Raw genomic sequence first — 25,091 nt, forward strand, 5'->3', positions numbered from 1 at the left:
AAAGAGGATTATTTTGTAACTCTCCTATCAGTCTCCGACACCTCACCTAACATCCACCTATGCCTCTAACTTGAGAATCTTCTTTACCTTGTACCTAAAGATGACTACAAATTACAGATGATAAAAATGTATACATGTATTAATGAGTTCATAAATGCCTCAGAGAAAGGACTAAGTTTTCTATGGGATTTAATTTATAGATGAGAATATTAATTAATCCTTCACAAAAAAACCCCAGTTCATTCATGTTGCCACTAATTTATCATATGAAGAACCTTTTTGTTTTTATTACAAGATGCTGATTACATGGATATAGATTCCAAAAAAACCCTACCTGAGCTAAGTTTGACCATCACTGTTTAACAGCAAAATTATGGTGTAGTACACTAAACCCCTCAAATACAGAGCAATTAAATTCCCACCAAATTCAAAGGTGATAAGTGAGATGAACATATTCTAAATATATGAAAAGCAGTCATGTGTTTTTAATGACAAGTGTTTACTACTTTTATAAATCCAACCTACTCATTTCTCAATAACATATGGAGTCAATTTCTTTTCTCTCTTTTTGCCTTTCTTTCTTCTATAAATTAGTAAAAAGTAATGCACTTTAAAAGGAAAATAAATGTTAAAGTTAAGAATATATCCTCACAAGTCTAATTTCATTGATGTCAATAATTAGGAAGGAAAACAATCAAACAAAGCCTTATTTGGTTCAATTGCTATTGAACTATTATAAGTTCCGGAGGATAAATATATGTTCTACGTTTGTAAAAAGAGAACAGATTTACCATTCAGGGTAAATGTTCTCTTTAGCACACTATCTTAATTTAAGAACATCATTAAAATTTCATGAATACCAATAGCCAAAAGACAGAAACAGAGTGTGTATGACAGATGAATGGATAAAGAAAAGTGATATATAGGTATCTATCTATCATCTATCTATCATCTATCTATCATCTATCTATCTATAATGGAATATTGTTCAGCCTTAAAAAGGAAGGGAATTCAGCCACATGCTATAATATGAATGGATGAAAAGGGAAAAAAAGAAGGAAAAGGAAGAGAAGGGAAAGGAGGGGTTTGTCTCAACTTCATAGCCATCACAAACACAGGCTTTTTTCACTTCTCTAAGTCAGACTCAGAAGGTCATTTCTGATGATGAAGGGCTACCTCCTGAGCAAAATTTTTATTCTCTTTTACTCCACATATGCGGGCAAATGAACAAGAGATTGCATTTATGTGTCTGGAGTTTTTGTCTCTGTTTTTTCCCCTGAATGAAGAAGAGGAAGAGCAAAGACTGGTATACCTGCATAATTGAAACAAAATAATAAGGAAAAATTTCCCTAACTAGAGAGGAAACATCGTTGTTGACTTATGCTCAAGTCAGACTGCTTACTTTTAGATTTTGACTCTACAACTCTTAGCTATTAGCTTGTTCATTAAATGTGGCTTCCTCATCTATACAATAAGTATAATAATATAACCTATCTCACAGGGTTGTTGTGAGACCAAATGAATTAATATAGTAAATATAAAACCCTTGCTGCTGCTGAAGATTACAAGATTCAGAGAGTTTGTAGGATTTTTTTTATAAAGGGAATACATGTCTGTATATCTATCTATATATTTATATATATCTCCCAATTTTTGTCATATATGCAAATAGAGAGACATGGCTCCTTTTTTACTTCTTTAATAACCTGATAAATTTATCTTAACCATAATTGCTTTTATATATATACATACATGCATATATACATATATGGCACCCCAAGCACCCTAAAATGTTTCTATAGTCTTAAAAAATTATGAACATAAATACTTCCCAAATGTTATGAAATCTTTATTTTATGTCTTTAGTTTTTAATCAAATTATAACAAGAATACTTTTATCAAATAATTAATTTGAGACACTAGAATTTACATGAGTTCACGAGTCATAAATGAGAAAGTACTCCAAAGGAAATATATATATACACAATATGAAAGAAAAAAATAGAAATTGAAAGTAAGTACTTAGATTTAGTAAAAAGATTCTTGATATGTAAATCATACATGAATAAAACATTAGATTTTTTACATTTAGTTTGGCTAATAGTCCAAAGGTAATTTCATATAGATACTAAGCTCCTTAAGAAAATAACTATTTTCAAACAAAATTTGTGTTTGTAATTCATTAATATTTTAGTGCAAGTTCCTTTATATTGTCCATCTTTATCTCAAAATTCCACATAATATTTAAACTGGGTAGAAGTATTAATTTTATAAGAGTCATGTAAATAAATGTTTAAAACAAATTTTGAAAGGCAATCATGCAAAGCTCAGATCACGGGGAATTTCTGGTATTCTAATATTTTAATTTTCTGGTTAAATTAGGTTTTAAAAAGAAACTCTTTCTTTATATACCAACTTTTGCAATTAAAGTCTTTTGGCAGGCATCATTAATTTGCCTTCCATCGTGGGCAGTGTATGGTAAATGTAATTGAATTTTTGATGATAGATGACTGTACAGTGCCTCAGAGTCACAAATTATTGTGTATATACAATATTCTCAGTGTCAAATTTTAGGAGAATGAACCGAATGTGTCCATTCCAGGGGATATGTATGGAGTTTGCTTTTTGATCCACTATTTTTTTTTTTAAGATTTTATTTATTCATGAGAGACACACGGAGAGAGAGAGGCAGAGACACAGGCAGAGGGAGAAGCAGGCTCCATGCAGGGAGCCCGACGTGGGACTCAATCCCTAGTCTCCAGGATCAGGCCCTGGGCTGAAGGGGGCACTAAACCGTTGAGCCACCCGAGCTGCCCTTGATCCACTATTTTTTAAAGTTTAAAGTTAATGATATATTTTTAAGAGACACGTTGAATTAGTAATATATAACATATATATATATATATCGTTGTATATTTATAAGTAATAATTCTTAAAGTTACTTAAATATAAGCTTTTTCATAAATTTGTTGTATTTCACCTAACTTTTTTATTTTTTGTTTCTTTTCCCCAAACTGTGACTTCAGCCTATTCGGAGACATTGTAAACTGTTTCTACTCCAGTAGGTGTCAGGCTCTCACAGTGTGCAAACCAGAAAGCCTCAGAAAAGGCAGGCTAACAGATGCTATGATGCTTAGCTCTATACTTACTCTAGTTGTTCCTGTAAACTAAGTCTTTTAGCATTTTGTCTTAAATAATAGATGTTTAAAGTAATATTTTCATATTAAAAAAGCCCAAAGGTGTGGAAATACAAAAGTTTCTCATTTAACCACCTAGGACTATATAAGCACTCCTTAAATTCTAGCATGTATAATAGAGTATGTATTTATATATTCAATAGTAATTTAGAGAGGAAAAATATGAAAGGAATGAAATAAAAGGAAATGATTAATGAGAAAAAATTAAGACACAGAATGTACTCCACTGAGTGTTAGTTTTCACTGGCAGTAATCTAGTAGTTGCATTTATTTCCCAAGGAAATTAAAAAAAAATACTGTAACATAATGGTGCATTTCTCTTGAGAATTTTATAGCTTGTGAGAGCAATCCCTTTGTATTCTATTAGGTCTGATAATAACTTTGCAAAATACACATGACATAGATCGAATGTTTGTGTCCCACTAAAATTTATATGTTAAAATCCAAATGTCCAATATAATAATATTGGGACTGGGGTCATTGGGAGATGGCAGTGCCTCTTGATGGGATTAGTGCCCTTATTAAAGAGGCCTTAGAGAGATTCCTCATCCTTTTCATCATGTTTGAAATCTGGAAACCCAGAAAAGGCTCTCCCTTGCCCATGTTAGTCTCAGATGTCCAGCATTCAAAACTGTGAGAAATAAATTTCTGTTGTTTATAAACCACCCAGTCTGTATTATTTTGGTCTAGCAGCCACAAGGAACTGAGACAACATATAAATTTAATTGATCAAATTTTTCACACATAAAACCTACCCATATTTCAAAGATATAAGCAGCAAAATGCACATTATATTAGTAGAATTAATTTAATGGTTAGTTTTGCAATTTCAAGCATCATGTTTTTAAATGTGGTGCTTAAAATGTTTATTTACAAGTGGTCTAGTGAAAAAAGAACAAGTGGTCTAGTGAAAGATCTTGGAGAACTTACCATTTTATACATTATATTAGAAGTCATAATTCATTTAAAGTAAACTACCTATTTGTGCATAAAGCAAGTTATATAGCTTATGGAAAAAGAATAAAGTTCTAAAAGAAAAATCATTAAATTTAGCAAATAAAATGTTCATCTTGCTTGATATTCAACTTTTATTTTGCTTCTGGAATCTTTCATTAACATTTTACCCTATTGATGACCCTTATGTATATAAAATAACATAATAAAAAGTAGAAAACTCTGACTAGCCATAGTTGCCGCTAACTTTTGGATGCATGTGAAGTTCAAAGCAGAGATTAAGACTAGAGATATAAGTTTGTAAAATATAGAAATATGGACACTTGGCTAAGGAGAGTTTTTTGTTCATTTTTGTTTGTTTGTTTGTTTGTTTGTTTTTAAAATACAAGGGAGGGGAGAATAGAACAGAATAGAGAACCCAGAAATGGATCCACAACTCTATGGTCAACTAATTTTCAACAAATCAGGAAAGAATATCCTGTGGAAAGAAAAGAAACAAAACAGATGAACAAAGGGGAAGGGGAAAGAAAGAGATAGGGAATCAAACCACAAGAGACTCCTACCTACAGAGAAACTTGAGGGTTACCAGAGGGGATATGGAGGGTGGGTTGGACAGATGGGTGATGCATATTAAGGAGGGCGCTTGTGATGAGTACTAGGTGTTATACGTAAGTTCTGAATTACTAAATTCTACTCTGAAACCAAAAAAAGAAAAAAAATAAGAAAAGCAATGTTCCCATTTTCAGGGGATATATGTTCTATTGTGGAAAAACAAAAGATACAATCATCTACATAAATAAATCCAATATTTTAATGTGAGTGCCATGAAGAAAAAGATAAAGGTGATACAATAAGAACAGCAAATTTCCATATGGGTAATTAGATGTAATTAGGGTAATCTCCCTCTCATTGAGGAGGGATATTAAAGCTAAAGGTGTATGAGGAAAAGAATTCTCTCTTTCCATATACTGAAAGAAGAGCATTCTAGCAAGAATGAACAGGAAGCTTCCTTGAGATGCATATAAACTGAACAAGTTCAGTACCCAGGGAGAGGGCCTGTACGGCTGGAGGAATGGAAGTTGAATGAACTTAGAGTGTGATGATGATGGGATCATGGAGATAGTCAGGGGTCATAACAAGCAAGACTCTGTGGGCCACAGTGAAGATTAGGATTTTATTCTAAATACAATGGAAATCTACTGAGTGATTTTTAGCAAGTCTGCCAAATGCTAAAGTCCACAGATTTGAAGACGATATCTCTGAAATCAAGATTACATTTTAAAATCAATGGTATTTTTCGCTCACTATTGTCAGATAGTAGTTATTGCATTGCTATAGAGACACCTTGACCAGTTTCATTTATCTTTTCATTTTAAGTATGCAAGAGTGACATGTATATATAGAAATAAAAATAACCTCTAAGAGATAAATCTAAAAATTGTAAGAAATAGTGATATATTTTTCTTATTAGTATGATAAATAATATCACAAAAGATGAAGTCTTACACAAAAGAAATGCATTATTTCAATTTAAAAGTTTAAACACCTTAAATTTACACAATGATATATGTCAAATTTATTTATTTATTTTTAAGTTTAAAGAATCTCTTGCTTGTGTGGAACATGGATTACAAGGGACAAGAGTGGTCACATGTGGACAAGCTACGATTCTGATGGGGGATAATGATGGCTAGGAAAGGAGAGTATAGGGAAGATAGAGAGGGATTGGGGATATAGTAGAGGGAGTACCAATAAGACTTCTTGATAGATTAGATAAAAGCTGGGAGGGAAAGACAAATGTCAAGGATATATCCAGGGTTTCTAGTTACAGAACTAGAGATTTAATGGATGGTGAAGATTCACATATATGTAAGCAGGGGTTGGGATTGTGGGAGAACTTAAATAGGCAATGACATCTCTCAATACCTCATATTACTTAGTATGCTCTTAGGGAGGCTTACTCACCTTCAGAGTAGGCCATTCACTCTGTTACATACTCCTGTAAGTTTCATTCAGAATGTTTACCACCCTTTGGATTCAATATCAGCATTTGTGATTCACTGTTTTTCTTTCCAATGTTCTTACCTCTGGACTGTAGACCCCATGAAGGCAGAAGAGGTGGCAGTTTTTGTTCACTATTTTGCCCTCAGCACAAGTATAATGCTGGAGACAAATTAGGTCCTCAGCAAATAATTGTTCAATGTATAAATATGTTAATTCTAATTTATTTTTATCCTGCTTATTTCAAAGTGCTTGATCATTGACCAACAACCACTCTACCAGATAGGAAACCACAGCTCTAGGGTAACCAGGAATTTCTGCAGCACTAAATTGAGAGAAAGTACAAGATGAGACAAAAATTTGCCAGAAAAATCTTTAGACAGAGGTATTCCTTTTACTTAGAATCACTATAAAATTCCAAGGGCAGTAAGAAACAAACACAACATAACAACAACAAAAAACTAAAATGAATCAGCTAGATTTCATCATAGAGAAATAAGAATATTTCTTTGGGGAGGATTCCTCTTTATATTCACATACTAATCTCTAAATTTTGTATCCAGCTTGTTAAATATTTATTGTGTACCTATTATAAACCAGAGACTTTGCTAGCATTCATAATATGTCTCCATAAGAAAGGAGATCACAAAGTTCACTCTAATTATAATATACTACTGTAAGTGTAGTGATAGAAGAATTCAAGGAGAGCTCTATTAAAGTTAGAAGGGCCACCTGACAGCCTGAGAAGGCTTCCTGGAGCTATTATTATTGGGTGTAAAGGAAGTAGATGATGAGAAAAAACCATGTTAGCCAAAGGGACAAGGGACAAGCAGGGTACAAGGATAGGTTTAATGAATAGCATATTGTAGACCAGAGACTCACAAATTTTACTGGCCAGCAAGTCACAGAAGACAATGCTGGGGAGGTAGGCAGAAGTCAGATCAAGGATGACATTGTATAACTAATTGGGTAAGGATCTGAGCTTTATTCCGGAAGCAAAGAATATCCTCTGAAGACTCAGAAGCAGGGAAAAAAACTCGTAACTCTCATTTACCCACTTGGGAGAACAGACTGCACTTGCTAAAGGAGTATAGTGTAAGGGTTGAAAGTTATGTCCCTGAAGCCAGCCAACCCGAGCTTGAATCTCTGCCCTGAGATTGACTTTTAAGTGATCTTAGCTAAATTACTTGATCTCTCTTAATCTTCTTCATGGAGTTATGATAGAGATTAAATAATTGAAAAGTGCAATACAGAGCAATACAGTGCTAGGAACAGATGTCATAAAGTGTTTGCTATTGTTATTACTTCCTAATCAAATGAAAAAATGAAAGACTTCATCAAAGCTTCTTTGCATCAGCATTGTGTCCATAAGGCATGGAACTGTTTTCTCTAGCACCATTTCAATTGCATGGCAAAACAAGTAATAAATCTTGGACCTGATGGAAAGCATTACCAAAAGAAAACTTCAGGCTTTCCAGGGCCTCAGGCTATAGAATAAGTACAGTCAGTACTTTTCTCTAGAAAAAAATTTAAATTATTTTCATTGGAAAATCCATGGACTAAGTTCCCTTCAGTGGGTTACACCTTAAATATCATTTCCTCCTAACACATATTGAGTTTTTAAAAACCTGCAGATATGTTATTGCTTACTTTTTGTAAGATACATCCATGCAGGCAGAATCATTCTTAGTTTTACAATTTTATATATCCTTAGAAACTAGAATAGTCTTAGGCACATAATAAAACAATTAGCATTTATTTAAAAGCTAGCATTTCTCAAATGATCAATTACTAGTTCTAATTAGGAAGCAATTATATGCCACTTTCTATATAAAACTTAAGTGACATTTTAGTGTGAATTTTCCCCTTCTTGTTTTGATTGTATTTCATATTCTATTGAAAAATCTCTTGATGACAGCATCTTTCAAAAATTCATGATCATTTTCAATGAGTGCCTAAGAGTTCTATATAATTGGTTTGAAAATAAAATTATAGAGTCTAATAAAATATGACTAATAGAAATGATCATATAAGTGGCATGGCATTTGCTATCATTATTTAATAGACCACATTCTGTTGCCCCTCAACATGAAAAAGTTTAATTCATATCTGTCAAACTGTCTGTTATAGGGAAAGTTTATCCAACCCTAAGTTGGACATTTTGTAATCTGTAAGTTTGGATTGTTCTAAATTCCACTAAGTATTTAGCTTAAAGCAGATTTACTTATATATTTTTAAGAATTCTATAACCTCTGAATACATTACATTTGAATCTATTGACTTCTTTCCGGTGTCTCCTCATATTTATATCAACAACAACTTTGACCTTTCACAGAACAGGTGTAAGCTCCTATCATTAACTTAAACTATGTTATATAGTTAGTATGATCTTTAACTTAACTAAGATCCCAAGGCATTATTTGATGTCTTGAAATTATTTTATTCCAGGTAAAAGGTATTTGAAAGTTTAGTTTCATAACTCTAAACTACTAGCATTCCAAACAGATCACTCAACATTAAACAAATAAAAACATTGACCTGAATTTTTCACAATACTATTTTTTTTATTAGTATGATTTTTTTTTGGTCCTTTTCCACATCTTCTTTAACAATCCTTTTTAAAGTTTTATTTTTTTACTTCAACAGTTCACATAGCATTTGCTTGAATTTTAAATCAAAATCAACTTGAAAAATTGGCTTTTCTATTCATCACATTCATGATAATGGCATAACTCAACATAACAGTACTAGTAAAATATGTTTCTTACCACCTGTTCTTTGAGAAGGAGGCATCTAAGTATATCTGATTAATCTGAACCTTGCACAATCACCCCATGAAGTTGGTATTTTTATCTGTACTTCCTATACTATATTTGTATTTTACATATAAAAAAACTCCTCTGTTTCAGAGAGCTCATTTAACTTGCTCAAAGTCACAAAACTAGGCAATACTGGAGACATGATTCCACCCCAGCTCTCCTTGGCTTGATCTTCATAACTATACCCTGCATAGCCAGGCTATGTCAGTTTTTAAATCCGTTTATTCCCCAACTGTATTGTCATTTTTTCTTTCATGTTGTGGGTGTCCTGAGCACCGCCAACATATCCTTGAGTTGAATAAACAACTAACAGTCACTGTGGTGTTACATTGTTAGTGAATATCTCAAGTAAAAGCCCTTTTATAAGTGACTTTGATTGGTTCAATTAAAACAAAATTGCTCTATTTTTTTGTTCATCTTTTTTCCATTAGATAAAGTAATGCTTAATTACCTTATCTAACTGAAATGTGATCCAATTTCATCTTGACCATGAAAACATTTTCTGAGGGTGAGACAATTTAACTGTTAGCTTACAATCTTAAAGACTTTACAGTTAGGGAGAGACAAGAAAAGAAAAGACTGTTTCTTACTTTCCTCTTGTTGTTTCAAAAGTTGATTTTTGAGAGTTGGTTTTCTGGCTTCCACTGCTGTCACCTCTGCTGAGGTACGTTTCCCGTGGGGATCGATTCCCCATGCTGCCCTCAACGGAGTTGGGAGCGATCGCTTGTTGGTTCGACTTTCTGACAAAGGTCTGAAGAAATTTCAGTGTAGAGTTGGTAAGGACCACTGACTCTGCTCTTGGATTCAACTGGAGGCTAGGGTTGACTGGGAGGGCAAGAGTCTGTAACTTCAGCAGCTCTTCTGTCTTCCCTGTGGATGTGAGAGTTTGGCTTCTCATAGCCTCAGGAGGTGTGCCTGTCTCTGAAGGAGGCAGTGTGGATTTTAGAAGACTCTCTTCAGAGGTTCTTGCCTCAGGAATTGTGGCTATCTCAGCTGATGTGATCTGAGGGGTTGGTAGCATTTTATTTTGAGAAACTGTAGCAGAGGCTATGTTCTCCTGGGAGCTTGCATCCTCAGGGGTAGTCCAAGTATCCGTGGTGTCGATAAGCCCAAAGCCCCCATTCCATAAACTAGAAAACAGAATAAATAGCCCTGCTCCCTTCATCTCAGTAGTTTGAAGTGAGAAAGCTCATGTGAAATTGGGAGATATAGTCCTCCTAGTCTTTTCAACAGCTGCTTCCACACTGAATCCGCTAAGACACGGTTTTGCCAATTTGAGATGTGTAGAGGAAATAGGTCTCTGTGTTTTGTAGTGGACTCAGGAAGTTTGATTTCCTGTTTCTGTAGGTTTTGTGTGATCTGTGACCTCTGGTAGGATGGATCTATGGAGGTGGTGAAGGGTTTCTGACGAGGCTAAGGGTAAATGGGAAAACAGGCAATTATTATCAGGAAAACCGATGAGAAAAACACGTCCTTTCCTACGTCCACTCATGTTTCATTTGTTGCTCATTTTGAAGAGAAATTTCACATTGATGACAGGGAGTATGGAATTTTGTTTGGATGAGCTGAATCAAGGAATTTAACATTTTGTTCTACTACACAGGGAAATTGAGAAAAAATATGTGACATTCTTTTCCATTGTGCCCCATCCAGAGAATCACATTTTGTTCAAGTGCTTACACACATGCACATACATAAACAAAAACTCATTGATAGAGTCTCTAACCTTTTATGCATCACAAGCCAAATTATGAAAAAATATTTATATACCCCTATTTTTATAAATATAGTTCAACCAAAGTATTACTTGAAGTTATTCTCAATGGGAAAAAAAAGTTATTCTCAATGATGATGAGTGATAACAAAAAAGAAAAGTATAAATTATTGAGTTATACAGGTATACATGGAACTCGTTTTAAATTCTGCTCTCAGAACTTCTACCAGAACCAGTTAATGGAATGAATAATCAGAATTTTGGGTAATAATGGATGAAGAAAAAAATGAAGTCACATAAAAATAAATTAGAATGGAATCATATATAATGCTTTTGTACTTTTGCCGTGGTGCAAAAATATATTAGCTGCAGATAATAGAGAGCTAAATTGATCAAAGACTTTCTTATGGTTGTTTTCCTAGTAGAGATGCTTCATGGGATTTATGATTTCACTACTAAAGCAAATCTCTGATTTTCAGGCTTCAATTAAGCTCTCTCATCTGTAAAAAAAATTTCACAGCAGACTCTTTGGACATATAAGTAACATGTTATAACAGTTCATCCATTCATTCATTCTTTCAGTAATTACCCAACCCTCAGTCAGCTTCAGCAAGGTACTCTCTTAGGTGCTGAGATTATAAAGCAAGAGTATTCTTGGCTCTCTATTTGCTTATGGTATATTATATTATCTTAAAGCTAAATCTATGTGTAACTAATCTTTCTGTTAATTTTTGTGCCAGGCATTAGGCTCTTGCTGAATATTCATAGATGTTTTTCTTTCAGAATTGGATAACTGGAAACCTCTTGCCTGTTGGGTTATATACTATTGTAGATATATACTTCAGTCCCTAATCCTGTATACAGAGCACCAGGCCTAATTTTTCTCTGAATTATTAACTAGTTGGTCTTAATACTTTTTCTCCCCTTAGTTTTTGCTATTTATTTCGACAATTAAATTGTTGTCAAATTAGAGACACATAATATGAGGTTATTTAAACTAAGACACATATTAATCAGCAGCAACCCCAATTAACTTTGGTATGAACTACAAGGCTCTGTTTCTTGGATATACTACAAAACAATCCTACAAGCCTTGCATTAGTAAAAGAGCAAATAGTTCCAGCACAGACAATCCAGGCAGCAATTCATCACTAAAAAGGGCAACAAAACTGCCGAATTTTCATAATACAACATGTTTTTTTCAATACTAAGAAAAAGATAATACAGCATCTCTATCTGTAAAAGACACAAACAACTAGCCTTGGCTTAGAGCAAACGAATAATTCAGAAAAACCCAATTAAAAATTTTCTACTTAGTGTACAATTTTAAATCCATTCTTCTAGATTAGGAAAAGTAGATGAATAGACTATCTTGAAGTTTAAAAAACAACCAGAATAATGGCACACAAAGATTTTTTTTTTCTTCTTTCATGGTTTGTAAAACACATCTTGATCCTGTTCAGGACAAGTGAACTTCAGTGGTAAAGGGTCACTCATTGGATCTATAACCGGTAACAAATAGCTCTCAAACGGTAATAAAAACTGAACCAAGCTAAGCAATTCATTTTGCTCTTGTAAGGTATTGACCAATAATGACTTTTGGTTACCCTCTTCCTAGCTTACAAATGACCTTGTGATCAAAAGGCTAAAGGTTCTGTATCTCATTATCAGTCCACCAAGCCATCTTTCCATTTAACTCCCCCGAGAATCCCGAGCTCATTTAGAGGTTTTAGGTGTATGGATCATCCTGTAATTGGAGACATAAAATATCTGTACTCCAGAGACTGTCAGAGGCCTAACCTCAAATTCTGCTTTCTCAGACTCATTAATACTCATCAAATAACAATTAAGAAAAATAATATCCCTGCGATTACTGCCTAGAGAGTACTCAATCCATTCTTCTAGCTATTTTAAATACTATCTGTGGATTAAACTATACCATCAGAGTTTTATATACATGTATCCCATCATTTTGCTACACCTCCCCATTGCCCACTAGCTTGCTTACAGTATGTTTTACCTTACTGCCATTTATTCACTTTGAATAATTTTATAAGAAAAGAACTATGAAACTCATTATATTATATGCTATTAGGAGGATTTTTTGGTCATTTTTCATTGTATCATAGACATAGGATTGAATACATATTGCAAAATGAGTTCTCTCTAGATAATGAGATACTGGGTTCATTGTGTTTTTCTTTTTCCCTTATAATATGCGTTAGTCAATTTTCTAATCACTAGGAAAAACCAAAAAAAAAAAGTTTATTATGTTGAAATAAAAATATAAATGAGTTAAAAGAGAATCTTAGATTAAGGATTTCATAGTACAATGGTGTTATATATTACTTAAAGCCACTTTTATGGGTGTAAGAGTATCTTTTTCCTTTCTTTAAAATTTCAATTCAGTCTGCCAACATATAGCATAACACTCAGTGTTCATCCCATCAACTGCCCTCCTTAGTGCCCATCACCCAGTCACCTCATCCCTCCACTCTCCTTCCCTCCACAACCCTTTGTTTCCCAGAATTAGGAGGCTCTCATGGTTTGTCTTCCTCTCTAATTTTTCCCCACTCAGTTTCACTCCTCCCTTATAGTCCCTTTCACTATTTCTTATATTCCACATATGAGTGAAAACATATGATGATTGTCCTTCTTCATTTGACTTGTTTCACTCAGCATATGGCTGTAAGAGTATTATTCCTTGTAGAATGTTGGGGTGTAGAGTAACTAGATTAATAGGATTTCTTAGCAGCTTCTTTGTTTTCTTTTCACATGAGAAATTCTTATTTTTAAAAATAGTTTAAAACTTTTATTTATTTTTTTATTATTTTTTTAAATTTTTATTTACTATTTATGATAGTCACAGAGAGAGTGAGAGAGAGAGGCAGAGACACAGGCAGAGGGAGAAGCAGGCTCCATGCACCGCGAGCCCGACGTGGGATTTGATCCCGGGTCTCCAGGATCGTGCCCTGGGCCAAAGGCAGGCGCCAAACCGCTGCGCCACCCAGGGATCCCCAGTTTAAAACTTTTAAAATAATATTTCATTATAACCTTCTTCCATAAATTGTCAGTGTCAAAAAATAATCAGAGAAAACAATGTTCTAAGCCTTTTTCAATTTTGCGTTGCTTGAAAATATTGAAAATCTGTTGAATGTATATATAGACAAATGGAGTTGTCCATGGGCTAGGGAAGGGAGAGAAACAGATTTAAGTGAGATTTTGATAAGCCATACAATGTACTAGATAAGTTAAATTTGGCATTTTATTTAATTATTACATAGAATACTTAATAGGTAAGTATTCTACTCTCATTTTGCTGATAAAAAAATAAGCTTAAGGAAGTTAAATAATTTCCTAGAGTAACACACTGGTAATTGACAGAGCAGATATTTATGTCTTATTCTGATTCTTTCCACCATCTATTAATACACCCCATAAAAGAAGTAGAAAACTTCTAAATTCACAGAAATTTGAGGAAAATAATTGCCGTTGTCTCAAATTCAATCCTCAGTGATTTTTAACTTCTTTATTTTTGCTTCTATCTCACAGCTAAAATGTATATTGAGGTACACTAATAATTTAATGACTTCAATTAGTTTGAGTTTAAGGAATTAGAGGGGAAATTTTGTGTTTTTATAAGTTTGCTTTTAGTCTAAACTTTTCTGTTTGCTTTTTTTTCTCTTTGGTTGGGTGCCTTTTTCAATTTCGGTGCAGTATTGTAAGGGATGACATTGCCTTATTTTCAGCAGCACAATACTACACTTCTTTTATTTGTTAGAATGGAACCTCCCCAACATCTAGAACAGTGCTTAGTTGGCATTCAATAAATATTTGTTAAATAAATGAATGAATGGATGAAACTGTGACTGTACTTCAGTAAAAGCACCTGTCAGAGGGCTAAAAAGGGATCTATTTTTCTAACTCATAGCCACACAAAAGAAACAAAAAACAGTCTAAACGAGCATGATATACTTACTTTACAAATAGAGTTTCAGAAGTCTCCTAAAATACCCCTTCAACCAGATTGTCTTTTGTAAATCTGTCCTACATAAAATTTAGAAAGCCCATTGTTTTTACCTCGCCTGTTTTCAAAATATATTTTAAGTAGGTTATTTTGAAACCATCACAGGCAAATGAGGATCAAAGCAAACCCTAAGAGCTGTGTAATAAAGGATAATGAAGCAGTGGTAACACCAGAGAACAATCTAAGGTATGTGAACAAATTAAAATGAAGAACAAAATTTAGGTCTTAGTGGGTTGGTAGGAAAACATAGTTTGCCTTAATATTAGATTTTTAACTTTATAATTAAGAACATAAAAAACACATTGATAAAAGAAGATCAAATATCCCTCATAAGCAAATGTCTATATTGATAGTTTGCAACATTATCCTAATGCTTAATTTAAATTTCCCATTTAAGTAGAGCACTACACTTCAAATGAATTAAGACTAACTTCTTTTGAGAATTTTAGAAAGGAAAATATTTCATTTCCCAATTTACATCTGTTGAGTGACTTCTCCCAAAAATATGGAATAGATATAATTTTCCATTATTCTTCATGCTAAGTACATCTAAAAATCCTGCACAGTAGTTATAAAACAAACATAGGAAGACTCAGAAAGGTAGAGAAATAAAGGTAGACTGGCTCGGATGATCCCAGGAACAGCACAACACTGAGTTCTCTGAATTTTCTTTTTGTCTCTTTTCCAGTGCTGGAGAATTTGTCAAACTAGAAATACCAATGACACAAACAACAAAAGCCCCAAGAAAACCAAAAAGGACTTAAAAATGGCCAGCTCAGAAAGACAGGAATCTATTCAGACAATAGCCACACTACCCCCACCAAACGCCACAGAAAAAATGTGATCCCATCTGCACCCTTGCCAGCAAAGACTGAACGAAGAGCCTTAGACTTCTACCCTCATAAGGTTGCAATAAGGTGTCAGCTCCCATCCCTCCCTTGGGTGTCAGAAAAGGCCAATACAGAAGCCAGGAATTTCATCATTGAAGGAGCTCTATTGACTAGTCAGTGCTATCACCCTACAAGGGCTGGGTAAAGGGCAAGAGGACTGGGGGAAAAAAAAGAAAAAACGCTTTGAGGCATTCCAGGTCCTCACTAAGTACACTTCAACGGTCCCCAAAAGACTGGAGATAAGGCAAAAGTTCAGAGAGATATCTTCATGGTGAAAAAATTCATAGGCATATCTAGAAAAAAAAGACAACCCACCAAAGATTTTTAAAAAGTGGCTTCTTACTACAAAGTATGAGGGCTCCCCCGTGTAATAATCATTTCTTCTTCACCCCACTGATGAGGGAGGAATTCCCACCCTACGGTTAAGGCGGTAGCTGACACCGGATGGATGAGATTGGCAGCAGTTCATACATACACTGGGGAGGACAACATCATCTATCAAACAGGGCCACACATAGGTAGCACTCAGAAACAGAGTGAACAACTAGGGCTATACGAAACAGGCTTTGTAAAAATGAGAGGGTAGGCTGTCTCTTGGCTTTGATGGGAGGATGCACTTGGCTTGTTTAAATAATTCTACAGCTTGGCAGGGAATTGAAACCCCACTACTTAGAGACAAGCAGGAAATGTGCTTGGTCCCTTTGATAAGGAGGATTGTTTAACCAGAATCCCTTATCCACCAGAGCAAAGTGGGGAAGGCAACTTGTGGTTAGGCCATCTAAGGCCTTCTGGGTTTCACATGTCAAGGCAGTACATAATATTGCACCTTAATTTTAGACCTTATACCACATACAGTTCAGAGAGCCTTTTTTCTGTGTTGTAAGGGTAAGAACTCTCTGGAGTTTTGTCTGTGTTCAGAATGCTTAGTTTGAAGGAAAATCCTGATCATGCTGTCAAAGTATTTAAAGACTATGTCCAGTTAAAAACCAATAAAAGATAAAACAACTTTAGTCTAGATTAGATCTAGCTCGACTACAAATTGATGACTCAGCCCCCACACTAAAGGCCTGACAGGACCAAGGTTATGCTCTTATCTGAGACAAAGTTTATTTACTACAGTTCTTTTACACGTAATGCTTCTCAAAAATTATGAGACAAATGAAGGAATAAGAAAATATGACCCGTAGTCAAGAAAGAAAACATCCACAGACAAATATTCTGGAAAGATTGAGATATTAGGTATATTAGAAAGACAAGTTAACATAACTATGACAGAATGTGGTAGCGAATGCAGGCAATATGTCTGACCACAAAGAGAATTTCAGCAGAGACAAAATTGTTAAAAACATTAAATGGAAATGCTAGATATAAAAAAACATGACATCAGGAATAGAAAACTCATTTGATAAGTTTAATAGCACGGTGGAAATATCAAAGAAAGCAATTAGCTAATTTGAAGACAGGCCAAAAAAAATTATCCAAACTGAAAGACAAAAAAGATAAATGTGTAGATGAAAGAAAGGAACAGTGCTGGAGATCTGTGAGACACTTTCATAAGTATGACATACATATAACTGGAGTACATAAAGACAAAAATAAAGGAGAAAAGAGAAATTAGGACAAAAGATAAATTTTGAAAGGTAATAGATAAAAATTCTCCAAAATTGATAAAGCACATCAATTTAAACATCAAGAAGTTCAGAAAACCCCAGGAGTGGAAATTATGCCTAGGCATATCACAGGTAAAATCCTGAAACACCAAGAATAAAAAGAAAATATTGAAAGCACACGATAATTTTTAAAAAATCATATTACATAAAGAGTGAAACAGTTATGGCTGACTTTTCATTAAATATAGTCAATGTGAGATGAAGCCAAATGACATCTTTAAAGATTTCAAAGAAAAAATGAAATCTGTTAGTTTAGAATTATACATATAATAAAAATATCTGTCAAAGGGGAAATAAAGATATATTTATTAGGCAAACCCTGAAAGAATTAGTCTCCAGAAGACCTGTATACCAATATATTGACAATTTAAATGAAATGTATATCATTAAAAGTGATAGAGACATAGAAACAAAAATCTAAAAAGCTCCATTCATAAAAACAACTTTCCAACAAAGAAAACTCCAGGCCCAAATAGCTTTCCTAGCAAATTCTAACAAAAATTTAAGGAAGAAATACCACAAGTTTTCACGAAGTTTTATCAAACATAGAAGAGGAAATAATATATCCCAGCTCAATTTATGCAGCCAGAAAAACACGAATACCAACTATTACAATACCAAATATTTCAATAAAAATAAAACCACTGACTAATATCCTTCACAGTCATGAAAACAAAATACTCTAACTAAATTGCACTATGTGAAAGGCTAATATATCATAACCACATGGAGATTATTCTAAGAATTCAAGGTTGATTTACATTTAGAAATCAAGCAATGTAATTCACCATATTAGCAAAAGAAAATAAGTTAACTTTTAAAAAGTATGTGTATGTGTAATAAGTACTAAATAAGTACAGCAAAAGCATTGAACAAAATTAAATACTGGTTTATTTATTTTTTTCAAAGATTTTATTTATTTATTAATAGAGACAGAGAGAGAGAGGCAGAGACACAGGCAGAGGGAGAAGCAGGTTCCATGCAGGGAGCCTGACATGGGACTCGATCCCGGGTCTCGAGGATCACGCCCTGGGCTGCAGGCGGCGCTAAACCGCTGCGCCATCAGGGCTACCCTAAATACTGGTTTATATTAAAATACCTCTGCACACTAGAAATAGTAAAGCATCAACAAGACATGTGCTGATAACATCTTTATTAATCATGAAACTTTAAATGTTTTTCCCCCAATATAAAAAACAAGTAAAAATGTTTGCTTTGACAACTTCTATTCACTATTGTGCTGGAAATCTTGGCCATTCCAACAAGGTAAACAAAAGAAACAAGCATAGTGACTAGAAAGGAAAAAGTGAAATGCTTTTATAAGATGGCATAACTATGCACACAGAAAGTCCATAAAATCTTCAAAAAAAAATCCTACAAATCAGTGAATTTAGGCAAGTTCACAATATAATGGGTGCAAAATAGTCCAGAAATTTTTTAAAAGAACTGAATTGAATTGCTCACACTATCTGATTTTAAGATTTAGTCTATAATAATCAGAACAGTGTAATATTGGTGTTTCAAATAATGTAAGGGTAAGAGAGTTTTCTCTTAAAATAGAATACTTGAAGAAAAGAGTGGGCCAAGGAATCAATCCACAATGATTTTGAGAAAAAGCACTGTCAATTCAATGATGATGATGATAATAATAATAATAATAATAATAATAAATCTTTTTAAAAAATATTTTATTTGAGAGAGAGAAAATGAGAGAGAGAGAGAGAGAGAGAGCAGGAACAGGGGGGAGGCTTAAAGGGAGAGGGAGAAACAGACTCCCCACTGAGCAGGGAGCCCAGTGTGGAACTCTGGAATCATGACCTGTTTTGAAAGCAGATACTTAACCCACTGAGCTACCTAGGTGCCCCCCACCAACATCTTATTAACAAAAGATACAGGAGCAAATAAATATGTAAATTTTAAAAATGAAATTTCACCTCTAATACACTTTAAACTTAAACTTAAGATGGATCATATACTAAATACTAAATAAAAACTAATCATAACCTTTAAGTAGCAAACAGAATAGCTTCATGATCTTAAAAAAGATTTCTTTGATGGGGCACAGAAAGTATGCACCATCAACAAGGTGATACATTGAACCTCTTCAAAACTAAAAGCTTCAGCTATTTAAAGGACACAATTAAGAAAATGAATAGCAAGCCCTACACTGAATAAAAATCATAGGCATTTATATATTTAAACAAATTACTCATCCAGAATATAAAAGAAATTCCTATAAATCAATTATAAAAAGACAAACAATCCTACTAATAAATTGGCAAAAGCCCCTCGAACAGACACATAACAAAAGAAGATGTACAAATGGCCAACATATACCTGAAAAGGTGCCTGATATATTCAGTTATCAGAGCAAAGCAAAGCAATTAAAACTATAATTAGGTGCCATTTCTCAGACATTAGAATAACTAAAAGTAAAAAACAAAAACAAGGTTTTTGTTTCCAAGTGCTGGAAGGGAATAAGGTAATCAGAAGAATTTCACATATTTCCAGTAGAAATATAAAATGGTACCACCACTTTGGAGAATTGTGTGGCAATTATGAAGTTGAAAGTGATGTGGGAAATAAAGGCAAAGGAAATGTAGCTTAAATTAAAATCTCCTACAGCTGGCCATGCACTGAGAGGTCCCTGAGACATGAAGAGCATAACTTTCCTCAAGGAATTTGTGGCTGCCTTTGTGCCTTTATGTTTAAAAGTAACCTTACCATGGCAGCAGCTGGCCCCTCGAGGTCCTGAAAGCCTTGCTTTCATATTCTTTGGAGACTGGAACTATCCCTCACCGACACTAATTAAAAAGTATATAATCAATCACTTCTCACAATCCCAGGATAGCTCTTTCTGCCCACAGATGTGGTCCCGTGAGTATGGAAGAGGGTAAGTGGTAGGCAGGAGAGAGAGGAGGCCCCTGCCTCCCCTGACTGCCTAGGAAACTATTCCTGGCAGGTGAAGACAGTAAGACAGAGGGGAATAGAGATAAGGGAACAAACCAAGATGGCACAAAAGTCTCAAGGCCACAAGTTTCCTAGTCAGTTCTCAATAAAAGACTGCCATTGACAATCTTCAGTGGCAACCCATTCGGGACCCCTCTTGCTCTAGAGAGCTTTTTTCTTTCTTCTCTGTTCTCACCTGCACTTAGTAAACTTTCACTTCACTTCACCCTTTGTGACCACGAGATTCATTCTTCGATTTCGTGGGACAAGAACCCTGAAATCCTGCAACAAAGTACAGGTACCTCACCTGTGACAAAGGAATTTTACACTGATGTACTTACCCAAGAGAAATAAAAACATGTCCACAAAAACATTCGTTCAAGAGGATTTAGAAAAGTCTTATTTGTAGTAGTAACCCCAAACTGAGAACAATTCAAATGTCCATCAAGAGAAGGTATAAATGAAGAGTGAAATGTCTAATAGTAAAATACAACTCTACAATAAAAAAGAATAAAATGCGGATGTATGTGAATAACATGAATGACTTCCAAATTAATATGCTGAGTGAGAGATTTGAAGCAGAAAAGAGTACCTATGTTACAGTTCTGTGTATGTGAAATCGAAGAACAGGAAATACTAATTTACGGTAAAAATCAGAAAGTAGCTTCCTCTGGGCATAGGAGGATTTATTAGCAACAGACATGAAAGATCTGTTTGGGATAATGGAAATATTTTACATTTTGCTTTGGGTTGTGGGTACTAAGTATATACAATTGTCAAAATCAATGAATTGAATACTGAAGAGCTGAACATTTTATGGTATGTAATTTACACATTACTTTTTTAAGTGTAAGAAAAATAACTTAATAAGCTTGAAATCAAGAATGTTTGCCTCTTTTCAGCAGCGAGTTGATCTTTTTTAAGTATACAATCTTTCCTTTTCTAAATAAAACAAATCTAATTCTTACATCCATCTGTGAAGCAGAGATGATTTCTAGGACAGAAAGTCATCTTAAGTTGGCTTGATATTTACCAAAAATTTCATATGCCTGGGACATGAAATGGAGGTTAAGAATACAGTGGGACATTAAGGAAACTTCAGTGTTAGAACCAGGACTAAAATTTAAGTTTTCTAAAACCAAGTCAGTAGTCTTTCTATACTTAACTCTGTCTTCATAATACATTCTCTTAAAACCACATAAGCCCAGTTAAATTTAGAGTTTAGACTTGTTCTAATTTTACTAATGGGGGAAAATGTTAAAGTACCGTTTCAATAACATGTATTTACACACACATACACACACATATATATATATATATACGCACATGTCTAATTACATATATCCATATTTATATTTACTGTTAAGCCAAAATATTGGTAAAAATGGTTAAATATCAAAATCATAAATTTATGAGATGCCTGAGTGGCTCAGTGGTTGAGCACCTGCCTTTGGTTTGGGTTGTGATCCCGGAGTCCTGGGATTGAGTCCTGCATCAGGCTCCCTGAAAGAAACATGCTTCTCCCTCTGTCTATGTCTCTGCCTCTCTCTTTGTGTCTCTCATGAATAAATAAATGAATTTTTTTTTAAAAGAGCATGACTTTGTAATAAGACAGCAATAACAAAAAGACCTAATACTAAGTAGTTGAAGATAAATCCAACAATTATGATTATTGTTTTTTATCACAACAAAACCCACTTATGGTAGAAAAATGAAAAGCCAATAATATTTCTCCGTATTATAGAATTAAATTAAAGGAGAATGCTTGTTCTACTGAAATGTCATTGTAACATATAGATATCATCAAAATATGAAAGTAATCTTTCTGCAAGGGTTACTTTTCTTAAGCAGCAGGAAAGTGGTTAATATAACCCCTCAATCTAAATAAATTTAACTTAAATTTGGAGATATATCAGCTGCTAACAAACCCTCATTAGTAATAAATTTAGGAAATGGCCAGATGTCATAAAGAAGTGTTATAATCAGAACAAAAATAGCTCACAAAACACTTCATTTTCATCTGAAGTATTCTTAGTAACTTTGACACATAACTTATTATACCAAATTCCTTCATTAGTTGTATCATTACTGTTCAGTTCTCAAAAGCTAAATTATAAATTGAAAGGAAGCCCTGTGGAAATTGATTCAATATATAATTTGTAACAATACATCAGTAGATGGAAGAAGGTGTACAATACTTCACTGGGTGGGATTATGTATCAATGCTAGATACACCATTACTAAAGTTGTAGTAACAGTGCTGATTAGAATGACATCTTACATTTGCCCTGGGCAACACTGACAAACACAAAACACCTTTCATTAATATTCCTTTCTCAGGCCTTCATTAAAAAAAGAAAAGAAAAGGCATATATAATTTATTCATATATTATCATTCACACAAAACGAGAACACTTGTTTTTAGAGTTAGAAGAACTCATTTTAACAAAACAAGTACACCCGATATTAATTCTCAAATTTTAGAGATTTTGTGTGTCATGACTTAGAAACCTCGACATTCCCTTGGAGACCTTTAATACCTTAGAATAAGCAATTCCTAAATTTAAGAAATGTGTTATAAATGTATTGCTTCAAATTTACATATGAAGTTTTTAGTTCGGAAGTATGTATCTGCTAGATTAGAATTTACATTTGATTTAAATTTAGCTAGATGCTAGCAACACAACAATAAAATTAAGAAATTACTTCTATCAGTAGTTACAGTTTGTTGTTTATCTTACAGAATGCAAATCTGTGTACCACTGGTTAAATTAAAGAACCAGAAAAGGGTATTATCTGCTCAAAACATTCCTAGGAATATAGGCACAGAAATTCTCCAGATTTTCATTGAAAAAGCCAACAAATAACCTTCCCTTAATTTTATCAGTGCTGCTGCCTCCAAATCCCAAGAGATAACAATCTCCCCCTGAATACATCTAGCCTAATAAAACACAATGTTTCTCTCGTATTTTCATGGACCGCTTTCTTCTAAATCCTTTATTCTTTTTAGAACCATAGGCAGGGGGCATAGAAAGAAGGCAGCATGTCAAATGCCTGCAGGTTTGAACCCAGGATCTTTTTCTCATCTCATTCCGTCATGTACCGCTGGTATGGTTTTAGACATGTGTCTTGGTCTAGACAAGCTTCAGTTACCTCCTCTGTATTCTTCCTCCAATGATTACATGGCTCAGGGCCTATGAGACCATTTTATACAATGTAAAGTCATATATTAATAAAAGTTGGAATATTATTATCTCACAAAACCAGAGCTATACTTTACCAATCCTCTGTTTAATTTCCATTACATTTCCTCTCCTCCTACCAAGACAAGAGCCTGGACCCATCCATCCCTACTTGTTTTAAACCTTATTCTCACTCTACATACTAGAAAGCCTTCTGTATGGCTCCCCTGTTCTATTAACTCTCAATGGACAGATGTTAGGCCAATAGAAGAACAGATTAACACTGATTTGCCTTCTCCTGACAATTATGATTGTTAGCTCATTATGCACTGATTCTGTGCTAAGCATTGCATCAAGTGCCACGTAAACTAAATTAATCCTATTCAATTTCTCTAAGACATGTGACATGTGATTCACAATCTCCATTTTACCAGGAAATCGAGTAACTGGCCAAGGTATTTACTGGAAAATTACAGAACTGCCATTTGAATCCAGATCCTTTAAGCCTACAGTTTAAACTAAACCTTCTCTCCCAGGTTAACCTAATCTCACATATTAATTTAGATTCTTAACTTTTGTTAACAATAGAAGTCAACTTCTTGTTACATTAGGGAAATGGTAGAAACAATGAACACAGAGCTTGGTTTCAAAAGAAAGCAGCCGTATTTACAAACATACTAATTGTCTCTCCCTATGGCTTCTACACCCAGAGCAGAGTATCTGTGAAATTAAAGCAACAACATAGGACGACCAAAAAAGTAACAGTTTCATGAAACAAAGACTATTGATTTAGTAGATGAGTTAGTCTATCAACTAAAAGAATAGCCATGCAATTGACTGTACCATGAGTGATAATAACATTACAACAGTTTCAATGAAATGCTTTTCTTCAGGCTATTTTCATAAATAATGTAAAATTTGACCAGAAGATTTTATCTACACACATTCCTACTGGATTACAATGTGTCACATATTTTAAAGGAAAAATCCTGTAAAATTCTTTTTCATTGTATGTTACAGAAGTACTAACACTATTAATAACTCAAAGGTGACCAGTAATCTTGTTAGAAGCAACAATAAATAGCAAACTTCTCTATCTTTAGGATTTTTTTCTTTCAGGCAGAATGTTGATTAAAAAAAGAAATCATGGGTCGTTCTTACCTTAATATCCTTTGCACAGGATATATACATGTGGAAACTTCTGTGGGACTCTCTTTAGGCTGTCTCCACAAATATTCACTTGTTTGCTGAAGCAGAGAAACAGGAGCTTAAGAAGAGCAGGGGGGGAAGCACCCTTAGGAGGGCCTTGCCATTATTCTTTCTGTGAATGCCTAGCAACAGAAGCCCAGAGACCAAGAAACTAAGATGCCTGAGGGCACTGACCCCGGCCCGCCTCCTGTCCTTTCAGTGTTGCATTTAATCCTAGATTCTTACTAAAAAGTGTTACCCAAGATGAAGGTTTAGTCACCGCTGTGATTAATGTGTTCCAAATAATGCAAGGCTAAAACTTTTCTCCAGTTTCTTGATGGCAATATATTTCGTTAATCTGTAATATTAAAGCCTGTACGAAAGCAGGCATAAGATGTAAATCATCGTTTTTAAGAGTTTGACTTTTAATTCTATCCCATTTAGAAACAAGAAAAACTGTAATGGAAACTAGGGTAAACTGCTCTAGCTTTCTGATGAAC

At 34.1% G+C, this 25,091-nt stretch overlaps 1 protein-coding gene across 1 annotated transcript in view; it reads right to left on the bottom strand.

Annotated features, from left to right (window-relative positions):
- MMRN1 (multimerin 1) overlaps window positions 1-24,742 on the bottom strand; it is a 73,389-nt gene extending 48,647 nt beyond the window's left edge. Inside the window, exons 1-2 of the mRNA XM_025998082.2 lie at window positions 24,565-24,742; window positions 9,562-10,384 (exon numbers count right to left, since the gene is read on the bottom strand). Coding sequence (XP_025853867.1) covers window positions 9,562-10,136 — 575 coding nt within the window. The 5' untranslated portion in view covers window positions 10,137-10,384; window positions 24,565-24,742. The remainder of the gene's footprint in view (window positions 1-9,561; window positions 10,385-24,564) is intronic.
- Window positions 24,743-25,091: the final 349 nt, after the last annotated feature.

The sequence above is a fragment of the Vulpes vulpes genome, chromosome 4 (assembly GCF_048418805.1).
Source record: "Vulpes vulpes isolate BD-2025 chromosome 4, VulVul3, whole genome shotgun sequence".
Taxonomy (NCBI): Eukaryota; Metazoa; Chordata; class Mammalia; order Carnivora; family Canidae; genus Vulpes; species Vulpes vulpes.